The sequence below is a fragment of the Carassius auratus genome, chromosome 27 (assembly GCF_003368295.1).
Source record: "Carassius auratus strain Wakin chromosome 27, ASM336829v1, whole genome shotgun sequence".
Taxonomy (NCBI): Eukaryota; Metazoa; Chordata; class Actinopteri; order Cypriniformes; family Cyprinidae; genus Carassius; species Carassius auratus.
This window is the reverse complement of record NC_039269.1, coordinates 21,557,520-21,577,592: the sequence shown is the minus strand read 5'-3', so window position 1 is coordinate 21,577,592 and position 20,073 is coordinate 21,557,520. Positions and strand designations below refer to the sequence as shown.

Genomic DNA, 20,073 nt, shown 5'->3' with positions numbered 1-20,073 from the left:
CTCCTTTTTGTTTACACGAGACTCTATAGCAAGTTGACCCTCTGTCTTCCTTATTTTTTTACCTTTGCACTCTTAAAACTCTTATTTTCAGGGTACTGTAAGAGTTATACTTTAAAGCGCCCACACACAGTAGGAAGTCAAGTGCTTACGGGATGAACAGGAATGTATACAGGCATCCAATTGGTAAATGAAGCAGCATATATTCAGTGTATTTAATGGCTAAAGGGCATTTACAGCAAGTAACAGATATTGAATAAGATGTTTAAAAAAAACATCTTCTAGTTTGACAGATTGAATGCAAAATTAGTAGGACTGTTATTTTGAGTGGGAATGTAACTTTTGGTGCTTCTGTTCTATGTAAAACACAGCCTTTCTTCTCCCAATAAGCCTGTTGTAAATTAAACGCTAAACAATCTGCAACAATCATACTCGAGCACACACTGTCACTCTATGGATCAGAACAGACTCTCTTTGTCAGTATATTGATAATCACTGAGCTGTGGAGTCTTGGCTGATGAATCTGGCTCAGCATTTCTATGCCCTGATTTTTCCCTGTGCTTGCAGAGCACAAACTCCTAGTTTTCCCATGTTCCTGAACATGGAGGCCATCCAGAATATAGTCGGCCCTCTGAGAGTTTTCTGGTAACTCCATAACGTAGGCTAATGTTTTGAAAGTACTTTACTGCTTATAAGTTTGGGGTCATTTGGGGATTATTGTTATTGTTTGTTTTATTGTTTTGTTTTGAAAGAAATAATGCTTTTTTTTTCAGCAAGGGTGCATTAAATTGACCAAAAGTGGCATTAAAGCCATTTATGGCATTACAAACAGTGTTGGTGCTAATGCATTACAAGTAATGTGAGTTACATAATTACCTTTTTCAACTAGTAAAGTAACCCGTTTCTTTTAATTTACAGGAAAATATCTAAGTTTCTTTTTCAGATAAGTAACCATTTATTGACTGACAGCTCTCCTGTCCCCCCACTGAGATAAATCAGGAATAAGTGTTGTGTGTGCTCTGTAAACATTGTTACTGTATTTCTACACTATGAATATGCATTTGCTCATCTCAATCGCACAAAAACAGATCCAGTATTTCTTAAAATTAAAAAAAAATGTGAAAAGCAAACTCTCTATAATATTATGCATTATTATGCATTATTAATGATTATAATGATTAAACGTTAACACAAAAATTCTAAATGTATTTAATCCCATTTTATTTACCTTTGGTGTCTTTGTTGCTGACCTTCAATGAATTCAAGAAAACTAATAAGCAAAAATGACTTTAGATAAACATAACATTTGTGTTTTTTTTTTTGTTGTTGTTGTTTTTTTGTGATTGAGAGGAATGCAATAAACTTTTTTCTTTTGCATCCTATTCTTCATGCATTCCAGAATGGAAGCACAACTGAAAGGTTTGTTTGAGCTTTTTGAATTCCATCAGCCGGAGGCTTATTCATGTCAGTTTTTGATGTAAAAGGGCTTTTATATTTGCCAAAAAAAAAAAAATCTTTATATCAATGCCAGATAAGAATGCCAGATGAGAAAAAAAGTAACATCAAAGTAACATAAAGCATTATTTTCCATTAAAAGTAACTACCACAATTAGTTACTTTTCTAGGGAATAACACAATAGCTCAATGCATATCTTTTAAAAGTAACTTTGCCTTATTACAACACTGATTGCAAAAGATTCATATTTCAAATTAATGCTGCTCAGTGAAACTTTCTCTGTCAAATAATGCTGAAAAAAATGTAAAGGTTTCCACAATTATACTGAGCAGCAACTTTTTTTATTATTATTTGGTAGTAGTAAGAAATGTTTATGAACACCAAATCAGTATGTTAAAATTATTTCTGAAGGATCTTATGACTGAAGTAATGGCTGCTGAAAATTCAGCTTTGTCATCATGGGAATGAATTACATTTGAAAATGTATTGTAACAGAAAGCATAACAATGTAAATAAGATTTCAAAACAGTACAGTTGTTACAGTATTTCTCATCAATAAATGCAGCCTTTGGTGAGCATAAGAGGCATTTTTCAAAAACATTACAAAATCTTACTGACCCCAAACTTTTGCAGTTTGCAGATTTTTGATCCTTCTACTATGCTGATTTGGTGCTCATGCAGCGCTTTTTTTATATAATATCAATGCAGAAAACACTTGTGCTGTTTAATATATTTCTGGAAACTGAGATACTATTTCCAGTATTCTTGATGAATAGAAAGAACAGCATTTATTTGAAATATAATTTATCTGTAATAACTTTACTGTCATTTTTGATCAATTAAATGCATTCTTGCTAAAAAAACATTTAATTTCAGCATCACTTTTACACCTTGCATTGCTGATCTATTACTGTATATTACTTTTCTATCTGTCTGAATTTGAACCAGAACTGATTTGTAGTTGCACTGAAAATGCATCTAGCATCCTTATGCCTTCTTATGGAAATGTGCTGCTCATTGTGTCTTTACTTTGGCTGTACATGTCCTTATAAGCTGAAGAAAAACATTCAGCATGCTTTAAAACTTCATAGCTGCATGCTGTTGTAAAATCAATGCTTTGAATCCTTGTCAGAGGTGGTAACTGGTGGAGGGTATTTAAGAAGGGGGCCGAGGTTGGGGTCAGAGGCTGTGCATTCTCCCTCTGTGTGAGCTCGACAATCCCATTATGATCGGATATTTGGCTGCCCTGCTGAATACCAAAGTCTGCGTGGTGCGTGGGGTAGAGAGGGGGTCCTAGGGGGTACAGAGAGGAGACGTGCAGGAGGAGCGACATAGCGTGTTCTGACGGTATTGCAACAGAGGACGACGTGCGCTTAGCAGCATGGCGGCCCCGGTGCTGTCGCTGACCTTTCTGGTGCTCCTGAGCCTGGTCAATGTCTCCTCTCAGATCCAGTGGTTCAAGTTTCTATGGAAGCCAGAGACGACCTCACCTGCTCCTGCTGTCACTACACCTGCACCCACCACTACAGCACCAGAGGAGAGCACAGCCCCTGTCTTCCCAGCCTCCCCTCCTCAGCCCACTGAGGGATCCAGCAAAGCCAGGGCTAAGAAACCTCTCAGAATGTGGAAGAGTGGTGAGTGTGGGTCAGAATGAGGGATGAGGGAAAGTAGGAGGTTTTGAATTTAATGTCATCATTGCCATCACAGAAATAAATTACATTTTAAAATACATTGTAAAAGAAAACAGTTATTTTAAATTCAAATACGATTTCACAAGATTAATGTTTTTACTGTATTTCTGATTAAATAAATGCAGTCTTGGCGAGTATACGAGACATTTGTTTAAAAATCTTACTGACCCCACACTTTTTTTTTAAGGTTCAGCATGTTGAGTGTCATGATCCTTCAGAAATCATTATAATAAGCTGATTTGGTGTTGTCAATGTTGAAAACAAATAAAAGTTTGAGTATTTTTACTTTGCAATATTTGTGCAATCTGACTTAATTTAGTAACTGAATTTACCATGCTTTTAAAGTGAATGTGACTCAGAAACATCTAGGAAAATAATATAACAGATATCATGTACACATTTTATATACATAATTACTAATGCGGCACTCATCCGATCACAGAGACTTCAATACTTGGTACACAATACACAATGACCGTAACTGTGGTTCATTTGTGAGTATGTGCCGTTTTGAGTAGAAAATAAACTCTAGATGTAACAAAATTGCAAGTTACTAAACCTAACAACAAAAGCAATGGTAAAACAGTGTACATACAGCTGGAAAACGGGGTGGGAAATCAACCGTTTTAATTATTCATACTCCAGTGCATGATGGGAACATTAGTATCAGAAAGGTTGAGTAGGTCTTACTTAATTTTATAATGTTTATATTCATGCTTAAACTTCTACAAACTTTAATTGAGTACCAATATAGAATTTACTTTGTTTTTTTAGTTTTTTTATTGTTTTTATTATTATTATTGGCTGAACTAAATTTTTCATATAGCGTGTTTAAAGTGTTTACTTCACCACAGAATCATTTTTATCAGTGAGTACAGTAAGTTGACATGTAGTTGCAAAGCTTCTTGTCAGCAGAATGTCCAAAGTGAACTACAAAACTGTTTTGCCATATGTTTTTCCAGCAGGAGAGATTTACATATGTAAGATGTGTATAGTTACCATCTTACTTACTTTAATTTATCTAAATGTCATTTGGGTTTTATCTTTGTGTTCGGATCACTGAGATTATGGTTCACCCATGAAGCCAGCCGATATTAAAGTGCTGCTTAACTGAATTGTTTCTAATTGTGCTATGCCATTGTTTGAAAGAGATCAGCCTGGTGGTGTTCGGTGAGCCCACTTTTCTCTGAGAATAATGCTTAATCCCTATCACATGATATTATAATAATAGGATTAGGAGCAGGGACATTTGGGGTCACTGATGGAGCATCAATTGCAGGTCCACCTGCTGATTACAGGCAGAAATATTGTGAAATTAACCCTGGGATCCAAATGTGTTCTTTATCCACATCTCATTCATCCCATTATTTCATGCAGTCACTGAAGTAAATGTCTCTTGAGTGCATATGAATGTGATATGAGTGTTGGTCAGAATGAGAGGATGAAAATATGGCAAAAAGCCATTTTCATTGGTGAAGACACAAACATCATCACTGACTGTTAATGTATTTAGTTTCTTTTTTAATGAACTAACTGGAGAGAGGTATTTTACACGTTTGCACTTTACTGTTTTTCTCTTCATGATATTTGAATGTGATGACACTCTGTGCAGTATATTGTAGTAATTTATTTTTCTAATCTTAAAAAATTTAGTTGTTTTGCACTACTGTGTATTTTCAGCACAAACTTCTGTGACCTGTAATTAATTTTATATGAAGAGAATGTTCTCTCTCGGCTGTAATGAATGTTTGGCTGAGTTATGAAACACTGTTGTCAGAAAGACAGAGAATTTGCTAGAAGCCCTGAAGCCATGTAGAGCAGTTTATTTGGCATTTTACCTCATTATTATCATTATGAATCATGTCAGGTTTAAACAGCAAACATTTCTGAATGTTGTCAATTTGAGGACCCTTTGACATTGACTTTGACATGAACTAATAATACTATCATACTAAGATAAATTCCTAGATTTTAGCTCTTGTAAAAGTAAAAATGTATTTCACAATATTTGCAAAGAGACTGTATGATAATACCTTATTGAAATATATAGGATTAGTTCACCCAAAAAGGAAAATTAGCTCATAAATTAATATCCCTCAAGTCATCCGAGGTCTATATGACTTTGTTCTTTCAGATGAATCCAGTCAGAGTTATATTAAAAACTTTCTAGCTGTTTAATAGCACTCAGCCAGTGTTGCAGTGCATCAATCCAAAAGAAGTTAAATAAAAAGTGCCCATACTTAGTGCTCCGGGGGGTGAACAAAGTCCTCCTGTGGTGAATCGATGCATTTTAAGAAAAATAACCATATTCAAAAAGTAATAATAAATTTAATCTAGCTTGTGCTCACTGTTGTAAAAGGAAGCAGTTCTGGACAGATGACGTATGGAGGTTGGTGTTGTGCAGAAGTAACAAATGCGGAAGAGAAGGGCAGAGATCGAAACAAAACAACAATCACTAATTAGAAGCACAAAATGAGGATTTGTAAAGAAGAATGTCAGAGGATTTCGATATAAGCCAAGAGAAGACTGCTACTTTAAATTAATTATTACATTTTAAATATGGATATTTTTCTTTCAAAAATGCATAATTATTTTTCCAAAAATTGATTTGAATGTAAACAGCGCTAGTCCAGGCAGATGGACTGTTCTGACGATTCTTTTCACACTTATTTGGACCTTGACAGTGTAACTTACTTAGCAGTCTATGGGACAGTCTCAAGCCTCCCTGTTTTAATCCAAAATATTGTGTTCCGAAGACGAACAAAGCTTTTACGAGTTTGGAACAATATGGGGGTATGTGATTAATGGAAAATTTTAAGTTGAACTCTATTTTATTTTTTTATTTTTTTGGAGCACAGTTTCTTTAATAAACATTAATTGAAACAATGGATTATTTATGTTTTATATTCATTTTATATACGTTTCTGATCTTCATTGCAACACAGAAAGTTTTTAGACTTTATGCTCATGTATTGTTAGGAGAGAAATGTTTTAATAAATGTTGGAAGGGATTTATATTGTCCTTCATTTGAATGATTCCCCCCGTTACTGTTTTTTTTTTTTTTTTTAGAGCGAGGGTCCAGGGGTCACCTAGTCCTGACTGAACTAGTTGGTGTTCCTCTTCCTCCATCTGTGTCCTTCATCACTGGCTATGAGGGTTTCCCTGCTTACAGTTTTGGGCCTAATGCTAATGTAGGTCGACTGACCCAATCCTTTGTACCTGAGCCCTTCTTCATGGACTTTGCCATTATTGTGACCGTCAAGCCCTCCAACTCTCGAGGTGGGGTTCTGTTTGCCATCACAGATCCCTCCCAGAGGATTGTCCACTTGGGCTTGGCACTGACGCCTGTGGAGGATAAGACCCAGAGGATTGTACTGTATTACAGTGAATCAGGGCTTGCAGACACCATGGAAGTGGCTTCCTTTAAAGTGCCTGATATGACACAGCAGTGGAACCGCTTTACGCTGACGGTTGAGCATGAGGAGGTTCGGCTTTATATGGATTGTGAGGAGTACCACAGCGCCCCCCTGAAGAGAAGCCAGCAGCCCCTCAGCTTTGAGCAAGGCTCGGGAATCTTCGTGGCAAATGCGGGCAGCACTGGCCTGGAGAGATTTGTGGTAGGTCACTATTTAAAAAAAATTATATCTCAAATATTCATATTTTCCTAATTGGCTTTATCATTATTCAAAGTTTAAACACCTCACAAAAGAGAAGAGCTGAAACCATATTGAAATGTATCATATTTTTATTCATATTTTCCTTATCCATAGTGTTAATTTATTGATGAGATGATTTGTTCCCTTTAACTAGGTCCCTCTCTACGTCTTGTCGGTGACCTATGAATTGGGATCTTGCTTAGAAAGACCAATCTACATTGAGAGTAAACTAAATAAGCCAATGGACATTGGCATGCGATGATTGCAACCAGCTGCTGCTGATCATCACAGTGTGAGCATAAAAAGGCAGCAGGAGCAAAACACATACCAGCTTTTTCACTTCAAAGGCGAGAAATCACATCGTTGTGCTCCTGCCTACTCTACTGAGAGAAGAAGACTGAGCGAGTTCAGCATGCTCTTTGGAGCACTTGGTGTTGGCGGTACGGTGCTTTAGAGGTGGTGGTTTTCCCTTGTCGAGTTGGTTGCACACATCAGGCAGCACTACATCAGAGGGAGAGGGAGAGAGAGATGTTAAGGGTTCGCTGGGCATGCCCACATGTGGTCCTCTGCTAGATGGATGGCCGAGTCCAGTGACGTGGGACGGTGGCACTGGACCCACTCGGCTGTTTTCTTCGGTAGCCGAACGATGAATTGCTCCAGCACCACGTGGTCGATGAGGTGTTCCACGTCACTCCCCTCGGCCAGTAGCCACTTGCGGCAGGAGTCCCGGAGCTGATGGGCCATCGCGAAGGGCCGACTGGATTCCCCCAGGTCCAGGGAACGGAACCGCTGGCGATGCTGCTCTGGGGTCCGGCCGACCTGCTGAATGATGGCCCTCTTTAGGTCGTCGAAGACGTCGAAGAGGTTCGCCACCGGTCGCTATTGTGCGACCAAATGGGACTCGCCCGAGAGCAGGGGGATCATACGGACTTGCCATTGGATCGCGGGGCCAGCCGTGCGCTTCCGCTGATTTTTCAAACAGTTCTAGGAATACTTCTGGGTTGTCTTGTGGTCCCATCTTGTGTAGGAGTAAGTGAGCAGGATCCGCGGGCAGTCCCGTGGCCTCAGCGCGAACCTCCCAGTCGATCCAGCTCCGGAACCTCTCGCGGTCCTCCTGCTGGGCTTGAAGGATGACGTGGAATCGCCACTCCTGATCAGTTCTCAAGTCCAGCAGCGCCAGGTGTTGCTTCTGATGTAGGGTCGCGAGGGATGAAATGACGTCCGCAAATGGCATAGAGGAGGGACTCTGCATAGCGGCGGCACTCCTTCTTCCTTTTCTGGGTTTCGGCACCAGTGTAGTAACTTCGTGAGAGGAAAGGAAGAGGACAAAGGGGTCGGCTGGACTGCTGATGAATTTATTAACTCAAACTTTATAAACACCGATGGTGACTTTTAGTTCCGTTTCCGGTTTGCGTCAGCAGTCGGTCTCTCTCTCGACTGCTTCTGTCTCTCCTGGCGTTTTATACTCTCTCCGTGCCAATTACTGAAACAAGAGACAGGTGTTGATAGTTTTTGCCCAAACCACTCACTTAATGCTCGTCTCCTGATTCTCTCTCCCGCTGCAGACTTCGCTAAACCAAGCCCATTTTCGAATAATTTTCCCAGTGTTATCGAATCTCACTGAGTGGGTAGTGCTATGACAACAGTGACTAGTCTTCTTGGGGAACCTAATTTGTCAGTCAAAAATGTGACATTGAAAGTGACTGACTGAAATGGAATGTCTCTGATGCAGGGAATGAAGACACCACCTCAGCTCCTCAGCAAAAAACCTGGAATGCATTGCACCTGCTGCCTTTTTATGCTCACACTGTGATCTGCAGCAGCTGGATGCAATCATTGCATTCCAATGTCCATTGGCTTGTTTAGTTTACACTCAAAGTAGAATGATCTCGGTAAGCAAGATCCCAATTGGTCAGTCACTGATGTGACATCAATGTTCCCTCCTTCAAGGAAGTTAAGTCAAGTCAATTTGAGCTTTATTGTCATTCTTCTACATGTGTGGACATAGAGTGGAACGAAATGTCTTGCCTCACAGCACCACGGTGCTACATACATACAGACATACAGCAATTTAGTAAAACAGCATACACTTATACACAACTAACCTACTGACAGATTTTGACTATAAATATACTGTATATAAATGTTTACCTAATTAAAAAATACAGGGTTACATATGTAACTAAGACGATTTTATGTGTGCCTGGGGCCTTGAACATATGCCCCTTTAGTAAATTGACTGGCTCACACTGAAATTCACATCCACCTTGACAGCTCTAGCATTTATCATTGATGAATGATTAAAATTTGCTCAAGGTTATTCACAGCTACCTGGATAAAAGAAAGAGTGAACAAGTAAAAACTGTTCAAAAGGGGCAATGTGCTTAGATTGCCTTTACTATAATCTAACGCTTAAAGTGATTGTTTAGAAACATTAATAATCATAGTAAATGTAATCTTTAGAACATTTGGTTAAATATCAGTTTATCATACTATTCATTATAATGTTGTGACAGCTAAATTCACTTTTTGATTTTAGAGTTTTATTTTTATATTTGTTGAATGTTATATTTTATTTAGAAAAAATAGTACAGAATTATTCAACTATATACATACTTTATTGAGTATTATACATACTTTATTCAATAAATAAAAAATGAAATAAAAAGTCTGGTTTAGTACTTAAGAAAAATGCAAAGTTAGGAAACAAAATGTCAAAACTTGTGAGATAAGAAGTCATAATTATGACAAATACATTTCAATCAATTGTTGGTGCATAGGCTACCGATTTTGTCTTGTGTGTTGGTGTGAAGTGTTTAGGGTTGCTTGTTGTCATGGAGAAGACCTTAGGAAGGTTGAATCTTTTGCGTTAAGTGGCATAATGCTAGAAGGGCCTCCTTCAAGGATAGATAAGCAACTAACAATGAAACTCTCACATACAGTATTCTACACATACAGGGTCGCCATGATTTTACTAAGTAAGACATGTTCCTCGATCAGCATCTTTTGATGATCCTGGAACAACATTATTGTCCAAAAATATAGACTTAACTCAATCTCTAGCCCTAAACCTAACCCTACCCATAATTTATTCCTAAAATCAGTGGGCAATTTTAGCTTATTAATTATAGCTTCTACATCTTAGATGTAAAGCGCCTAACCCTGGTTGTAAGCCTAAAACAGATATTTCCTGAAAAGTTATCCCACAATTCTGATTCATTGATTAGAATGATTTTCCAGGATCAATTAGGATGTTGATATAGGAAAATGTTGTACTTGGTGAAATCATGCTCACCACACATACAGAGAGAAATAATGCTACTTATAGACCTGGCTAAAATCCCAAAGGTTCCAGGTTCAGACTTGCAATTACTGTTGTATTCTCTTATAGAGAGTCAGTTTTTTTGTTGAGCTTTTGTTCTTTCACGTCTCCCTTCAGCGGTAATACTGATGAAAGTTATTGTGTTAATATGTGTTATCTGTAATGGTTCTAATTGAGTTTTGTTTGTCATTGTTTTATGGTTGTTTGGATTAGGACATTTCTTAATGCCTTTAATAATGAAAGCAGCTGATGGCCTTCATAAATCCCAGCTGTACGTGAATGAAAGCATGGCTAAAAGAACCCATTAAATCCTAATGAGTAAAACAGGAGGTGCTTCATCTGAAAGCCTGCTGATAATTGTACACAATTTATTACCTTCCCTTAAGCATTTCTGGCACATCACTGAGCGCTGGAAGAATCTGTGCTGCTGTACTCCTGAACGCTGTCTACTGCTGTTAGAATGAAAATAACAGAACAGATCTCCTCCTGACAGTAGTTTCCAGCTCCTGGCAGCACTTGTTTATGAACATGATTGCGGTGTGATTAACCACTTGGCATTCTGCAAATATACACAGCAATCTTCTACAGGAACAATTTGATTTTGTTTTAAATGGCTGAACAACTAAACTTTTTTTCTCTTACTCTTTCTATCTCATTCTGTCAGGGGTCTATTCAACAGCTGGTAATAAAACCGGACCCTAGGGCAGCGGAAGAGCAGTGTGAGGAGGATGACCCCAGCGTGAGTGCATTTTCATTATTCTCTGTCTTGCTTGTGTTGTCTGTCTCAGAGTATTATTACACTGTCCTTGGCTGTTTTATAGAAGCAAATTTGTCATAGGAGATTAAAAGCAAAAAGTATGTTTGGGTATGGTTGTTGTATGGCTGGCACTCCCTCTTGTGGTGGAGTCGCTCCTGACACTCGTGATGCTTTGCAATTGCAGGCCTCCGGGGACAGAAGTGGTGATGGTGATTATGATGATGAAGAAGAACATGGGAGACATGAAGTAATCAGTCAGACAAATGTGAGGGAAGACAAAGAAAAGGTTTGACCAGAGCATTGCACTCATTACATTACATTTCTATTAACCTGATTAAATTAAATAAAAAAAAAATATATATATATCTATCAACCCAGTTACATAGTTTTGCCATGAAAATGTGTCTAATTTTTTTAAAATGTGCCTTTTATTAAAGCCATACATTATCCAGGACCATTACAGATTATAGTGGAGTGAAGTGACGTGACATACAGCCAAAAATATTAGTGTTATACTGATATCTATCTATCTATCTATCTATCTATCTATCTATCTATCTATCTATCTATCTATCTATCTATCTATCTATCTATCTATTATTCATCAAACAATGCTGAAAAAGTCTCCACAATAATTAAGCAGCACAACTGTTTTCAAAATTTATAATAATCAGAAATGTTTCTTAAGCAGTAAATTATCATATTACAATGTTTTCTGAAGGATCATGTGAAGACTGAAGTACTGTATGTCGTCTCAGGAATAAACAGTTTTAAAACAGTACTGATGCCAAACACTTGACTGGTAGTGTATGAATAACTTTATAATGCATGTTTTCTGATCTTGAATAAATTTTTGACAGTTTTTTACGCATATGAACAAATGCATAACATTCACAAATGAATAGATTAGCATGAAAGTAGAAGTAATTTTCATATTTGTTTTTCTCATTATGTGTGTGTGTTTGTAGTCAATGTAATTATTTCTTTGTTGACATTATTGCTCATTTATATATGCCAAACAGGAACAAAGCGATTGATTCTCCCTCTATAGGGAGTTGTGTTTAGTTACAGTATTCAGAGGAATCAAAAGGGTTTAAATAGTTTAAATGTAAAGAGAGGCATTTTTAAATGCTAAAGTGGTAAATCATCCAAGAATGTCTGTATGTTTTGCTTTCTTGCTTGGAATACAGCAATATTTCTGCAGAATGCTCCTTCTAATGGAGTTGCTGCGCTCCAAAAAATACTCTATATATAACACACTGAAGCAATATGATAGCATTGCATTCAAATATATATTCAAACATGGCTCTCTAAAACATGTAATGGAAGGGGTGACATTAATACCCACTGGTCACAAGAGACATAAAAACCAGTTGCAAAGCTACTGTGATGTAATTCATTAAAATGCATGTATATTTTTTTTAAAACAAGTGTTCAGAATTAAAACTACAATATTATTAAAAGATCGAAATTATTAAATAAGTTATTGCAATGATGTTCAGATAGCAATGTGTAAAGCATTACATTTCAGTGTTACTTTAAATATCAGATGGCAGTTCTAGAAAAAAGAATTAGGGCACAAGAGTTCAGTTGACGAACAAATTTGAGAAGTTTTTTAAACCACAGAAACAAATAAAAAATACTAAATAGATTCAGATGTGTAGTTTATATTATTATAGCTAATATGCTGTAAGAATGTTGATGTGTATTGCTTGTAGACACATAGACCCACCTATCCTTTCCAAGCTCCGCCCACTGTGTCCCCTGACATGGACGAAGGGGAGTTTTCAGGACATGTGACCCCTACAGACGAAAGGCTGCTTACAGGTGGAGGTACATTCTTTAATTAAGACCCCCCCAAAAATGCTTTATATGACCTATTTCGTGAACGTTGATTATCGAGATTGTAGTATTTCAGCAATTTAATATTAATATTGGTTTTAGGGACTTACAAAACAGATGAAACAGGGGAGAGTACAGGAGATGTAAGTTTTACACTTTATTTCCTGTTGTAAAAAAAAAAGCATACTTATTTTTGAAATAACTGACTTCTGCTCTTGCAGTATGGTTAAAAAGATGTAATAGTCCTGCATACTCAATTATAGATAATATTACTTCTTGGACTGTATCAGGGTTCTGGCCAGAGGCAAAAAGGGGAGCGTGGAGAACCAGGACCTACAGGCCCACCGGGACCCCCCGGCCCTCCTGGACCATCTCTCCCACCCACACATTCAGGACAGCCTGAACAGAGAGGTCCTCAAGGTCCAATGGGTCCACCAGGAAGACAAGGCAGACCAGGGAAAGATGGACAACCTGTATGATTATTTCCTCATGATGATTCTTTTGTCTTTAAACATAGTACCATTGACCATTTCATGTCCCAGCAGTATTGACTGTGTGAACTAGATTTTTTTTTTATCTCTTGCCTATGTTTTGCAGGGACTCAAAGGTGAAGAAGGAAAACCAGTGAGTAATACTTTGCTTACATATGGACAGTTTTAAAATGCTGGTATGTGTACAGATGAAGGACAGTACATTCAGTACAGTGTTGCACACATTTTAGTTGATGCATCAACATTATTGTGCACATATTACAATTGTCAATTTGATAATTGTTTTTGGCAGAACTCAAAATAAGCAATATATTTGATTATTTAGAATTATAAGAACAAAAAGTTTAGGTAGCACTTTATTTTACAGTACTTCACTTATCTGTACTTACATTGTACTTCCTGTGGGTTAGGGTTAGGCTTACGGTTAAGTTCAGGGTTACCTACAGTTATTACCCAGTTATTGTAATTACTACAAAAAGTACATAGTATGTACAGGCTACATGTTCACGCAGAACAAGACTGTAATAATGTGCTACCAAAAATGACCTTAGCAGTGCTCAGAACACACAGGTTCCTTTTTTGGTCTTCTTACTCTACATTCAATTGATGAAAAGTAAGACTTGATTCCTGCAATTTGTGAACCAAATCAAATTAAATTTGTATAAAAAAAAAAACGTAAGAAACCAATTGTAGGGAAAAAAATGGTACTTCTGTACTTTTTTTTTCATTTACACTACTTTTGTATTCAAACAGCTTTGTGTTATAATATCTTAGTATTCACACCCCATTTTATGTCTAATTTGCAGAATTTGAGTTTAATCCACATTATTTTTAAGAGCAAGCATTGGCCATTTAAAACTTGAATGCAGAGAACTGCACGGGTCCGATTTTGTAAATCCGCACCCGCTCGTACCCGCAGTGCTTAAAACCGCATCCGACCAGTTTTCCGACAGCAACACTAATTAAAATCCGCACCCGACCCGACCTGCTCAAAATAGAACCGAAAACCAACCCGCACTGAAATCAAATCAGTTAAGCCAATCACATTAGACACACTTTTTTTGAATTTTATTACCAGGTCATACAGAAGTTGTTTTTGGAAAACTCTTTTTAAAAGATATTCGTTTTTTTTTTTACATTTTATCTTAATTTTGATGAATGTTTTATCAATCAATTGCCCGTATTTCATAAATAAGAAGCAAATATATAGCAGACAATGTAATAACCTTAGTGTCATTGACAGAATTACTAAAAAATATTTTGCTACCTAAAAGTTAAATATTTTTTGTGTCACGCATGCATATGCATGTCTATTTCCCTAATATTAAATATAAAACGCATGTGGACTGATATTTTTCCAATGTCTGGACTCCTTTATTAATGGAGTGTATAAACAGACGTTTTAATATAGCCTATTGGTATTAAATCCATTTTCTGAGAATTTATATTTCACGTTTTTACTGCAAATGTCGAAATACGTGCTCTTTGGTCCATCAGTGCTTGAGTCACTGATCACATTAGAATAAAATATCTCATAATAAAATACAAAATTGACTGATTTATGAATGTATATGCATACAGTAGTTCTCATCAGTCGGAAATACAGATAAACGCTTCCATTTTTTGCATTTTTGATCCTGAAAGAAAACAGAACAACAAAAGAGCAAATCATACCACCGTCTGAGGTTGTGCTTCAAGTCGAACGCACCCATTTTTAAATCGTTCACAGCTGAGCTTCGCGAGAGGCGGATCTGCTCCAGAGCGTGCATGTGAATGAGCTGCACAAAGTCATTTTCAGAATCAACCACTACCAGTTTTTTTGTTACAAGTACCAAAACAGTCTGTTATGCTGCTTGATGTTTCAGACAGGTATTTGTTATATTATTTCAATTATCACAATCTTAAACACACTTGTTTTTAGCCCTTTACTGCACTTTGTTATTCTATTAGTTATTACTGTACCTACAGAAGCTAAAGAATCAGATTCAGAAGAAACCGTTTACTTTCAAGTTGAAAATAAGGAGGGTAGAATGTAATAGAATTTCACGGCTTCATGTTTAGGTCTGTCTCCATTGATCTTAATACAATGTCTCTTTAATGCAGGGGCAGAAAGGACCTCCAGGACCTCCAGGATTGCCTGGAGAATCTGGAGTCAAAGGAGAAAAGGTGAGGGATAATGCAGTTGAGCTGCCTCCCAAACGTGTGATTATCCACAGTGCCTCAATTCAGCAAGAACTTTTTTTCAAGCTCAAAAGCAAAAGCTTGTATTACATCCTATTGAACTCTTTTAGGGTGATCCTGGGGTTGGTCTGCCTGGTCCACAAGGGCCTCCCGGACCACCGGGGCCATCCAAACCAATTAAAGTTCCAGTAAGTATATTGCACAAACTGTGTGGCTTTAAGTATTATTTCATATTGGAGGAAAATGCATTTGTTTCCAAAGCATGTGATTTGTAACTGCACTGTTTCTCTAGATGATGTCTTTGGCTAAGGTTAAAGTAGGGGGAAATTAATATTGGGCTCAATATACAGCCACTGCATCACACACTTAAAACAATACATTGGACACACACACACACACACACACAAACACATAAAAAACACACATCAATAAAACACTTCTATACAAATTAATTTTAACACTATTTAGTGACTCCATTGCTGATGGAATGAATGAATTCCTGAACCTCTTAAGTCTGCACTTCAGGATTCTTAATCTCTTTTCCAATGGTGAACTTTCAAATTCTGGATTCAAAATGTGTTTTGTATTGTTTAGAATCTTATATGTCTCTCTTAAGCAATGATTTTTCATGCAAAGTCTGGAGATAAGAATGTTCCTTTATAACCACGATCTTCATGACTACTGTAAATCTGATGTATTAAGATGTCAAGTCACATTTATTTATAAAGCAGTTTATACAATACAGCTTCATAGTGATAAACAGGAAAATAACGGGACTGATGTTGCAGTGTGAGATAAATTCAGATTCTGCTGTAAAGCATCTCTGAAAAGAGAGTAGTCATTATTAATCTTGAGTTCAAGGTTGGTTCAGTTATGGAAGATCAATAACCGTGTCGGTGGTCCAAAATTTGTCAGTTATGAAACTAATGTAATTCAGCTCAGACTGTCCATGCTGTGCACTCTGTTTAGTAAGAACATGTCTCAATTTTTAATGACAGTATGGATTTGATGCTCTCGGCTCTGGATTTGAAGATGTTGACATGGATACAGAACGTCTTAGAGTGAGTAAATCTGCCCGTGTTTTGACAATAATCTTAAAGTACACACTATATTTAACGGCATTAAAAATTCAAGTTGTCAATGAATGTCACTATAAATGATAATGGCATTTCCTAGGGTCCACCTGGTCCTCCAGGGCCTCCAGGGAAACCTGGCCCGCCTGGGCCTAATGGGGCTTTGCTGCCTGGACCACCAGGTGCCCCTGGCAAGGATGGCAGAGATGGGCAACCTGGACTTCGTGTGAGTATGGTCTCTCTTCAGTTAAATCAGCTGCTGGAGAGAGACTCAGTTTACATTTCATACATTTCACCTGCTTCTCCTGTTGACCCTGTCATTTCATATTGCATAACATAACTTGAAATGAAGCCACATAAAACTATAAGTAACTCAGACCAGCAGATAAATGATTAATTCCCCATCAAGCACTTGCTAAGGTTTCCCAGTGTTGCTAAGTGATGGTTGTATCACGGCTTTTAAGCTGATGTTGTGTTGTCTTCCTTCCTTCTCTCGATTACCCAGCTATTTGAGGACTGGTTTAGTGGGTCTGGCACTGACTCTGGGTTTGGCTCAGGTTTTGGTAAAGGACAGGCATTGCCCTGGTTCGTTCAGGTCACTGAACCAGTAGGTTGGAAAAGACAGCATTTTCTCTCCAACAATATCTGCTTGTCGACATTTACCTGAATGCAAACTAAGTTATTTTATTTTATTTTTTTTTCAAATACATGCAATGGAATTCTTTACCATTCATACTTTACCCCTGACATTTAGCCTATCGTGGGTTGTTAAATACTTTAGAAGCTGTTAGATATCTTTTTTGATGGGGTTCAGTTCATGTGGGAAGTACAGATTTAATAGTAGCGGAATAATGAGGTATACAAACTAACATCAAAGGTATTTCTCAGTAAAACTGTAACAGTTTTTGCAGTTTGAAAGAAAAACAACAGCAGTACAGAAAGTGACGTGACATACAACCAAGTATGGTGATCCATACTCATAATTCATGCTCTGCATTTAACCCATCAACAGTGCATACACACAGCAGTGAACACACACCCAGAGCAGTGGGCAGCCATTTATGCTGTTGGTGGTTCAGTGCCTTGCTCAAGGGTTATTTTCCAGACCGAGACTTGAACCCACAACCTTAGGGTTAGGAGTCAAACTCTCTAACCACTAGGCCACGACTTGCATTTCAGGACAGCTTGAAACTGTGCTGCCTTTTTCTGAATGTTGGAGAAAATCTGTCTTTTTATTTTGAACTGTCTGCTTGTACTAACATTAATGGCGATTTTATTATGTTTAGACATAACATAATTATATACTGGGATTAGACAAATTAATGTGAATGCCCATTATTATAGGGGTTAATATAATTAGCAACTATCTTTTGTTTTTTGTTTTTTTTTTGTTTTTTCCTTGTCTCTTTTCTAGTTTGTATCTCACCAAAGAAGTTTTGTTCAGAAGTAAAAGGGTGAAATGGACTTTTCAGACATTCAGCTAGAACAAAATCATGGAAGCTTGTTTAGCAAGCGCATTTGTATCCTAGCTTTTTTTTTTTTTTTTGGTGTTTTTTTTTTTTTTTTTGGTGTTTTAAGAGCTAGAGTCTTTTTTATTAAGACGCAGTGCACAAAGCATGGCAAGACTTCATCCATGAAGAAGAAATGTGGGTGAAAACTGAAAGTGAATAACAGGGACATGTAAGCACTGAAGAGGATTGGTCTAAAAAGACCAAAGTGACAGCAAGCTTCAGTATTCAGCCTTTTCCACAACTTCACAAAGCCAGCATCCATGAAAGAGCTGCAATTGCTGAAACTTTAATCACAGATACCAATGCGAAAATGCAAAAAAAAAAAAAAAATCAACAACAACAACAACAACTTTAAATAACTTGTCATAAAATTTTTAATCTGCACGGGCCAGACAAATCACCTGACTTGACTTTTATCAATCCACTGTGAGCAGTTTAGGAGAGAAAAGTGAGAAGCATATTCCATCCTTCAAGATCTCTAAAGCAACTGGCAGTTGACATGTTTTTATAGACAATATTCAGCTAGAGACTATTTTGCTAATGGTGGTAAAACACCATAATAATGAAATATTGCCTATTTCCCATTACTGTTCATATTAAGTTTGTCCAACCCATGTATATAAACATATCACAACACATAGAAAACTTGCATACTACTTGTAATTTAATGTAGTTTGTCTGTATAGACGCTGACTTTTATGATGTGTTATGGTATTGAAACATGTCAGAAGCAAGTATTTTAATGTGTTTGACATTTAAAGGCGCCTCCTGGTCAGGATGGCTTAACTGGACAACAGGGACCCAAAGGAGCAAAGGTACAAAAATGATCTTATCTTGAAGAAAGAACTCTCTCAATTTCATATATATATATATGAAATATATATATATATTATACATATATATATATATATATATTATAATATATATATATTATACATATATATATTGTTATTCTTAAAAATGCTGATTTTCTTTCACAGGGTGAACAAGGAATAAGAGGGCCCTCTGGACCTAAGGTATCATGTTTATAACTGCACATTTATGATGCATAATGGTAGGGTCACCTTTAACATTGTTTGACAAATTTTTCTTGGACGGAATCCAGGCATTTGAACAGAAATCTATGTAAATCAGGCATATCAAATGAGGAATTTCACACAGAATTTGCAACAGAACTAATGCAAATTGTGTGCTTTTATTTTGTTTGTTTGCTTCATTCTTCTTATTAAGGGTGAAAATGGTGACCCTGGCCTTGTCGGTCCTATGGGACCGAGGGGTGTACCTGGTCCCCCTGGCATTCCTGGCCCTCCTGGCCCACCAGGACCTTTAAGCAATAACTTCATGGTGGACACTTTGAAGGTCTGAAAAAAAGTATTTTTCTGTTTTTAGAGACTCATTGGTGGCTAACCACCTTTTTGGGATTTAAAGGCAGGACGTTATGGTCAGCAAGAGAATATGCTAAGGATTCATCTGAAACATAATGGTACATGGATAATCAGATCTCAAATGTTTCTTCAAAACCTATACATAAATACAGGTCAGGTTTGCCCAGGCTTGTAGATCCTGTACTTAGTAAAAGATTATTAGGAAATTTGCTCCAAATCAAAGGCCAAAGCAAAACAGTCTAAATTCACATGATACAAACAGGACAATTCAAGGGTAACATTCAAGTTTTCCAATTTATTCTTGGTTGTGAAATATTTCATTTTCAAAGTGGATCATTTTAGTTTAAAAGGAAATCAAATCCTAAAAGGGGTCATATGACGTTGCTAAAAAGAAAATTATTTTGTAATGTAATGTTTATGTGGTTTAAGGGGGGAAAAAACCCATTATTCTCCACATAATATACATTATTGTTTCTCCTCTATGCCCCGCCTTACTGAAATATGTTGATTTTTACAAAGCTCATTGTTCTGTAAAGCTAGGTGTATGCTGATTAGCCAGCTATCCAGTGCGTTGTGATTGGCCCAATTCCTCAAGTGTCTGACGGAAGTCTTACGCCCCTTAACATATTGTGATGCTATGTGTCCTGGCAAGACAAGACAAAACCAATAAAACCAATAACAAATGAGGCATTTGTTGCATCCAGTGGGGA

General features: G+C 37.1%; 1 protein-coding gene across 5 annotated transcripts in view; it reads left to right on the top strand.

Moving 5' to 3' along the window:
* LOC113045878 (collagen alpha-1(XVIII) chain) overlaps nucleotides 1-20,073 on the top strand; it is a 43,622-nt gene that overhangs the window by 8,887 nt on the left and 14,662 nt on the right. For 2 of the 5 annotated variants that reach the window (XM_026206596.1, XM_026206592.1), the window contains exons 3-16: nucleotides 6,215-6,762; nucleotides 10,788-10,862; nucleotides 11,065-11,166; nucleotides 12,599-12,713; nucleotides 12,825-12,865; nucleotides 13,013-13,195; nucleotides 13,320-13,346; nucleotides 15,317-15,379; nucleotides 15,505-15,582; nucleotides 16,393-16,455; nucleotides 16,571-16,693; nucleotides 18,740-18,793; nucleotides 18,959-18,994; nucleotides 19,209-19,337. In XM_026206596.1, coding sequence (XP_026062381.1) covers nucleotides 6,215-6,762; nucleotides 10,788-10,862; nucleotides 11,065-11,166; nucleotides 12,599-12,713; nucleotides 12,825-12,865; nucleotides 13,013-13,195; nucleotides 13,320-13,346; nucleotides 15,317-15,379; nucleotides 15,505-15,582; nucleotides 16,393-16,455; nucleotides 16,571-16,693; nucleotides 18,740-18,793; nucleotides 18,959-18,994; nucleotides 19,209-19,337 — 1,637 coding nt within the window. Of the gene's footprint in view, nucleotides 1-2,900; nucleotides 3,088-6,214; nucleotides 6,763-10,787; nucleotides 10,863-11,064; nucleotides 11,167-12,598; nucleotides 12,714-12,824; nucleotides 12,866-13,012; nucleotides 13,196-13,319; nucleotides 13,347-15,316; nucleotides 15,380-15,504; nucleotides 15,583-16,392; nucleotides 16,456-16,570; nucleotides 16,694-18,739; nucleotides 18,794-18,958; nucleotides 18,995-19,208; nucleotides 19,338-20,073 lie in introns of all 5 variants that reach the window. The other 3 variants (XM_026206597.1, XM_026206594.1, XM_026206593.1) reach the window with 3 other exon arrangements.